This window comes from Scylla paramamosain, chromosome 46 (genome assembly GCF_035594125.1).
Source record: "Scylla paramamosain isolate STU-SP2022 chromosome 46, ASM3559412v1, whole genome shotgun sequence".
Lineage (NCBI taxonomy): Eukaryota > Metazoa > Arthropoda > Malacostraca > Decapoda > Portunidae > Scylla > Scylla paramamosain.
Window position 1 is genome coordinate 4,495,858 of NC_087196.1, and position 7,500 is coordinate 4,503,357.

A 7,500-nucleotide genomic window follows, 5' to 3' on the forward strand; every position below is an offset into this window, starting at 1 on the left:
TAACTGAATGGCTGGCTGGCTGGCTGGCTGACTGACTAACTGAATGAATGACCGACTGGCAGGCTGACTGACTGACTGCTGGCTGGCTGACTGGCTGACTGGCTGGCTGACTGGCTGACTGGCTGACTGGCTGGCTGACTGGTTGACTAACCTAACCTAACCTAACCTAACCTAGCCTCACCTAACAAACAAAATAAATGAATAAATAAATAAAATTATACAAAACACAGATATATGAAAAAGTGTATAACATTTTTTCTTTCTCCATTGCAAATATTTTCCATTTTCACCAATATATCTTTTTCAAACACACACACACACACACACACACACACACACACACACACACACACACACACACACACACACACACACACAGTTTGCATTTTGATGATACGCAGAAATGAACACACACACACACACACACACACACACACACACACACACTGACTGACGTGTGTGTGTGTGTGTGTGTGTGTGTGTGTGTGTGTGTGTGTGTGTGTGTGTGTGTGTGTGTGTGTGTGTGTGTGTGTGTGTGTGTGTGTGTGTGTGTGTGTGTGTGTGTGTGTGTGTGTGTGTGCGCGCGCGTTTTAATGAATGAAGGAAGGGAGGACGAAAGGAATGAATAAGTGAATGAAGAAAGAAAAGAAAGAAAAAGACAGAAAGAAAACGAATATTTACGAGTCAGAAACGAAAATAAAATTGAATACGAGAGAGAGAGAGAGAGAGAGAGAGAGAGAGAGAGAGAGAGAGAGAGAGAGAGAGAGAGAGAGAGAGAGAGAGAGAGAGAGAGAGAGAGAGAGAGTATAGGAATGTTATGGAGATCCCGTCATTTTCCACGCCTCTTCCTCCTCCTCCTCCTCCTCTTCCTCCTCCTGCATAATCCCTCCAGGCGACAGTGGTGAGGTTGACAGGACTCTAATAACTCGGAGGAGGAGGAGGAGGAGGAGGAGGAGGAGGAGGAGGAGGAGGAGGAGGAGGAGGAGGAATAGGAAGAGGAGGAGGAGGAGGAGGAGGAGGAGGAGGAGGAGGAGGAGGAGGAGGAGGAGGAGGAGGAGGAGGATAATTGAATAAAATCTTAAATTAATTCCTTTTCTTTTATGTCAAATGCACTCCTCCTCCTCCTCCTCCTCCTCCTCCTCCTCCTCTTCCTCTACCTCCTCCTTACTATTATTGGGTACTTGTGTGTGTGTGTGTGTGTGTGTGTGTGTGTGTGTGTGTGTGTGTGTGTGTGTGTGTGTGTGTGTGTGTGTGTGTGTGTGTGTGTGTGTGTGTGTGTGTGTGTGTGTGTGTGTGGAGTAGTAGTAGTAGTAGTAGTAGTAGTAGTAGTAGTAGTAGTAGTAGTAGTAGTAGTAGTAGTAGTAGTAGTAGTAGTAGTAGTAGTAGTAGTAGTAGTAGTAGCAGCAGCGTGGAACATATAACTCTCTCTCTCTCTCTCTCTCTCTCTCTCTCTCTCTCTCTCTCTCTCTCTCTCTCTCTCTCTCTCTCTCTCTCACATACCTGTTCTATTACATACCTTCATGGTGGTGGTGGTGGTGGTGGTGGTGGTGGTGGTGGTGGTGGTGGTGACTTTATCGATGTCTAAATGAACACTAACTGAAAAACGTGAAAAAAATAAATAAATAAAAAAAAATGCATAAGAAACTGAATTACATAAAGACGAGTTGTAATAATAATAATAATAATAATAATAAAAATAATAATAATAATAATAATAATAATAATAATAATAATAAATGTAATATGATGCACAACAATTTAATAACCAGAAGAAAACCGAGTCAATTTATAATAACAGTTCCAACATGACAAGATCCACAACCACAGTGAATAACGAGTGAATAGCAACACAAAAAACACACACAACAAATCAATAACAGAAAAAAAAAACACATGAATAACAATAATATTTAGAACTCACCACACGGCGTTCCTTGGAGACTCAGAAAAAAATAAATAAATATGAACAAATGTGTAGCTACAACATATATGCATAAAAAAAAACGAATAACAAATGAATGATAAATAAAAATAAGAATTTAACACTCACGTACTGTTGTCACCTTGAAGAATTTGCTGCAGGAGGTGAATAAATGTACGATAATTGCCAAAAATAAGAAAAACAATGAATAATGAATGAATAACCTACGCACTGTTATCACCTTGAAGAATTTGATGCAGGAAGTGAAAAAAATACGATAAAAATACGATAAGTGAAAAAAGTACGATAATTGAAAAAAAAAAAAAAAAAAAAACAGAACAATGAATAATGAATGAATAACGAATAACTAACAATTTAACACCCACGCACTGTTGTCACCTTGAAGAATTTGATGCAGGAAGTGAAAAAAATACGATAAAAATACGATAAGTGAAAAAAAGTACGATAATTGCCAAAAAAAAACAACAACAACAATGAATAATGAATGAATAACGCATAACTAACAATTTAACACCCACGTACTGTTGTCACCTTGAAGAATTTGCAGCAGGAAGTGAAAAAAAAAATGTACGATAATTACCAAAAAACAATGAATAATGAATGAATAATAAATAACAGTAACAACCTAACACTCACTTAGACGCCATTGAAGAATCTATAATGCATGACATATTAACAACAAGTAAATAACAAATAAATAACAACGAAATAAACAAAAACACCCATATAAATATCCCAAAAAGTTAATAATTCACAGAAAACGGGAAATGACTAGATAAACAAATAACAAATGAATAACGGATGAATAATAATGAAAACAATGGGAAAAATTAGCGTAGTCTTTACCAGCGGCCATCTTTCACCTCAGCTTGGGAAGAAAAATGAAGAAATGTATAAATAGCGAAGGAAGGAATAAATGAATGGAAGGAAGGAAGGAAGGAAGGAAGGAAGGAAGGAAGGAAGGAAGGAAGGAAGGAAGGAAGGAAGGAGGGAAGAGAAAATGCAATAACGAGACAGAAAAAGAGGAGAAAGAGACAAATAGCGCTAATAAAATGGTAATAAGGAAAGGGAAAAAAATATTTATGCATCTCTACAACAGACGAAGGGAGGAAGTGAGAGAAAAGTGAATAAATGAAGGAAGAAGGAGAAAGGGCAATAAAAAGGGGAATTGGAAGGGAAGAGAGAGATTCAAGATAAAAGTGTTATAAAAGAGAGAGAGAGAGAGAGAGAGAGAGAGAGAGAGAGAGAGAGAGAGAGAGAGAGAGAGAGAGAGAGAGAGAGAGAGAGAGAGAGAGAGAGAGAGAGAGAGAGTAAACCATAATTCATTTTTCTTCCACTTTTATCATGTATATTATTGCGACTTCTTCTTATTCCTCCATTCATTCAGCATCTCCTCCTATCATGTCCTTATAATCTTCCCTAATTCATCCTATTTTCCCTTACTTCCTATATTTTCCCCTTTCACTTTCCACACAATATCACTATGATCATATTTTCCCCTTTTAATTCCTCGATTCATACCTGTTTCCTCGTTTTTTTCCCTATTTATCATGTTTTTCCTACCTTTTTTTTATGATAGTGTTCTAATGTTAACGTTCTTCCGCAGGGTACGGTTCTGTCGCCCCGCAGACTGCCCTAGGACGTGTGGTCACCATTATATACGCACTGCTAGGCATCCCGCTCATGCTCCTCTACCTGTCATCTGTGGGTGAGTAAATAAAGCGTAAAGAAATATAAACAGTTGGTCTTGGTCTGGGCGCTACAAGTTATGCTGTTATCGTACTCTCGTAAGCTTTTATACTCTATCCGACTAAATAATGAAGGGAGGAAGGAAATAAATAGATAAATAGTTGGTTTTAGTGAGTATATTAAGAGAAAAAGAGTAAATAAGTCAGTAAGTCTCGGTCTGGGCGCTCAAATTTGTGTTATCGTACTCGGTAACCTATGTACTTGTGGTGTTGGTCTTGGTCTGGGTCCTGAAAGTTGTGTTATCGTACTCAGCAACCTATTTACTTGTGGTCTTGGGCTCGGTCTGGGTCCTGAATGTAAATAAGTAAATGGATTTTTTTTTCTCTCTATCTTCTATTTATTTATTTCCTCCTATTCATATTTTTTAATTTTTTTTACTATTATTACTTTTCTTCATTTAATTATCATTTTATCAACAACTTAATACTCTTCGCTCTATTATTCATATTTATCATCCTCCTTCTCTTTTTCCTTCTTTTTTTCTCCCTCTCTCTCTCTCCTGATTATTTCTTTCTTTCTCTTCCTCGTCTTTTAGTTTTTTTTTTTTTTCATTATTTTCTACGTCACATCATCATTTCATCATAATCTTCACTTTCTTCTTCCTGTTTATCCTCTTCCTCCTCGTCCTTCTTTCTCTATCTTTTTTTTTCTTTCTTTTTCTCTCGTATCGATTTTGTGTTGGAGTTTTACTGAGGCAACAAAACTTTCCTCTTCCTTCATTTATCAAACTTTTCCTTCCACCAATCCGCTTCCAAAGTTTTTTTTTTTTCTTTCGGGAAAATATGTAGCATGAATATTTGTTTTTCTTATTTTCCTTCGCTCCTTTCTTCCGTCTTTCTTCACTCATTCATTTCTTTCCCTTTTCTTTCATTCTTTCCCTCATTTTTGGCATGAATATTTTCCTTTTTTCATTATTTTCCTTCGTTTGTTTCTTCAATCTTTCTTTACTCATTCATTTCTTCTTTCCTCTCCTTCAGTTTTCCCTTATTCCTTTTCTTTATACTTTATTTGCTGTTTTTTTCCTCAATATTTATCATTTTCCTTGTAGTGTTTACATTTTCTTTCACTTTTCTCCTTCATTTCTTATTTTCCTTGCCTTTTTTAATAATATTTCTAAAGATTCCTACGCAATTCCCTACTTTCCTCAATATTTTATCAGTTTCCTTCTATTTCCTCGCTAGTTTATGAAAATTTTCCTCTTTCTGCTTCATTTCCTTATTTTTCTTTCAATTTCCCACCATTCCCTAGTTTTCCTCTCATATTTTTCACTTTTTCTCCCACGTTTCTGATATTTCCTTCCATTCCGTCAACGTTTGGACAAGTGTACCCTCGCCAAGCCTGATAAGAGTATAAGTACCAAGACAATTCACGTCAAAGGGAATCGAATCCTTTTAAAACTTTCCCTTCTTCCCTTCCCTAACAAGATCTGAACCCGCTTTGCTCCTTATCCCGTTTTCACCCCGGTCTATAACAGAAAACGTAAAGAAAACGGAGATAAGATTCAAATACCGGTTTTTTTTTCTCTCTCTTTTATTAATTCTTTTTATCATCCAATGCTTTCTACGTATAGGATCAGAACCCCTTTGTCCCTTTATGAATCTATGCCACTCCCGTCAATGTGATGCTCTTTTGTCATAACCGCGGGAAGGTTATGGCATCTATTGGCGCCTTACTCTTTATCTCCCTCCCGCCTTGTGACTGATATGTGACCCAGTAAATATAGCTGAGAGAGAGAGAGAGAGAGAGAGAGAGAGAGAGAGAGAGAGAGAGAGAGAGAGAGAGAGAGAGAGAGAGAGAGAGAGAGAGAGAGAGAGAGAGAGAGAGAGAGAGAGCAATGTAAACAGTCTTCTTTCACGCCCCCATCCTCTTCTCTCTAAGGGAGCTACAGAAAACCGCGTCTTTTTAAGGGAGACTGTCTCATTTGTGTGAAAGGGAGGGGGAGATAGAAGGAGAGAGGTGCCTGAGTTAATGGAGAGAGAGAGAGAGAGAGAGAGAGAGAGAGAGAGAGAGAGAGAGAGAGAGAGAGAGAGAGAGAGAGAGAGAGGAGAGGAGAGGAGAGGAGAGGAGAGGAGAGGAGAGGAGAGGAGAGGAGAGGAGAGGAGAGGAGAGGAGAGGAGAGGAGAGGAGAGGAGAGGAGAGGAGAGAAGGAGGAGAATAAAATAAAGTACAAGAAATAAAAACAGGGAAAGGAGGAGGAGGAGGAGGAGGAGGAGAACAAGAACAAGAAAAACAAAACACGAAAAAGAACCAGGAAAACAAGCTAAACACACACACACACACACACACACACACACACACACACACACACACACACACACACCTGTCCATTTTCTCACCTGTGTTGTGTCGGCAGGTGACCTTCTGTCCCGCGCCCTCAAGTGGGTGTGGTGGAGGATGTGCAGGTGCCGCCGCCGCCGCCGTCGCCGCCCACCCACCGCACGCCCCAACACCCACACGCCCACGCCATATACCAACGTGGACGCGCCCGCTAAGGTAAGGGGGAGCAGGAGGAGTTGAGAGAGTGTGTGTAGAGGTTGGTGGGGGTGTGGCGGGGGCTGCTTGGGTGTGTGGGGTGTGGCAGGGAGTGTTGTGGGGGTAGGGGTGCAGGGCCGCTGTGGGGTGTGGCAGGGAGTGTTGTGGGGGCAGGGGTGCAGGGTCGGTGTGGGGTGTGGCAGGCAGTGTTGTGGGGGCAGGGGTGCAGGGCCGCTGTGGGGTGTGGCAGGGAGTGTTGTGGGGGCAGGGGTGCAGGGCCGCTGTGGGGTGTGGCAGGGAGTGTTGTGGGGGCAGGGGTGCAGGGTCGGTGTGGGGTGCAGGAGCGACGCATGTTGGAGGGGTCAGGGTTTGCACTAACCTCTCCTCCACACAGCGTAAGTGGGGCAGTGACGGCGGCGGCAGTGACAGCGAGGGTGGCGAGGGCGGCGAGGGAGGCGAGGGCGGCGCCGTGCCGGTGACGCTGTGCCTGGTGCTGATGGTGACGTACATCTGCGGGGGCGCGGCGGTGTTCGCACACGTGCACCGCTGGTCCTTCCTGCACGCCGTGTACTTCTGCTTCTCGTCGCTCACCACCATCGGCTTCGGGGACCTGGCGCCCGCCGTCACGCCCGCGGGCTCCACGGGCGTGCAGGTGGCGCTCCTGGGCGCCGCGCTGTACCTGCTGGTGGGCATGGCGCTCATCGCCACCTGCTTCAACCTGATGCAGGAGCAGATGACCAGCCGCGGCTACGGCCTGGGGCGCCGCATGGCCTCCCTCATGGGCACCCCAGGCCCCGGGGGCGGCGCCCCACACCGCTTCCACCTGGATGACACCTGACACGTGGAGACCATGGCGCTCTTCAACTATGGCGGCGGCGGCGGCGGCGGCCCACGCGGCGCCAGCGGCAAGGCGCCGCCGCCCTGCCTGGCCGGCGGCTGCGGCGGCGGAGGCGGCGGCGGCATCCTGGCTAACCACACCGGCCACGCCCGCCACAACCACGCCCTGGCCAACACCATCTACAAGGTGACGCCCACGCCCGACGACGACAAGTTCCTGACGCCCAACAGCGGCGCGCCGCCCTCCGCCGCCAGCCCACTGGCCTCCCCCGCCTCGCCCGCCAAGGACGGCAAGGCGGAGGCGACCTACGGCACCCTCAGGAAGGAGGCGCCCACACTCAAGCCCGTGCCGCCGCCCACGCTGCCGCCCGCCGCCAACACGCCCACGCACACGCCCATGCTGGCCACCCGCGCCAAGAAGACCGTCACGATCTGCGACTCCGCCGATGCGGCGCGCGCGACCTCGCCCCTCAGCCCAGGCAGGATCTGACCCGCCTGCC

The 7,500-nt window shown here is 44.8% G+C and overlaps 1 protein-coding gene across 1 annotated transcript in view; it reads left to right on the forward strand.

Annotated features, from left to right (window-relative positions):
• The window catches only part of LOC135094763 (TWiK family of potassium channels protein 7-like), a 23,928-nt gene that overhangs the window by 15,133 nt on the left and 1,295 nt on the right, over positions 1–7,500 (forward strand). The window contains exons 3-5 of the mRNA XM_063995121.1: positions 3,549–3,650; positions 6,045–6,184; positions 6,558–7,500. The exon at positions 6,558–7,500 is cut by the window's right edge and continues 1,295 nt beyond it. Coding sequence (XP_063851191.1) covers positions 3,549–3,650; positions 6,045–6,184; positions 6,558–7,001 — 686 coding nt within the window. The 3' untranslated portion in view covers positions 7,002–7,500. The remainder of the gene's footprint in view (positions 1–3,548; positions 3,651–6,044; positions 6,185–6,557) is intronic.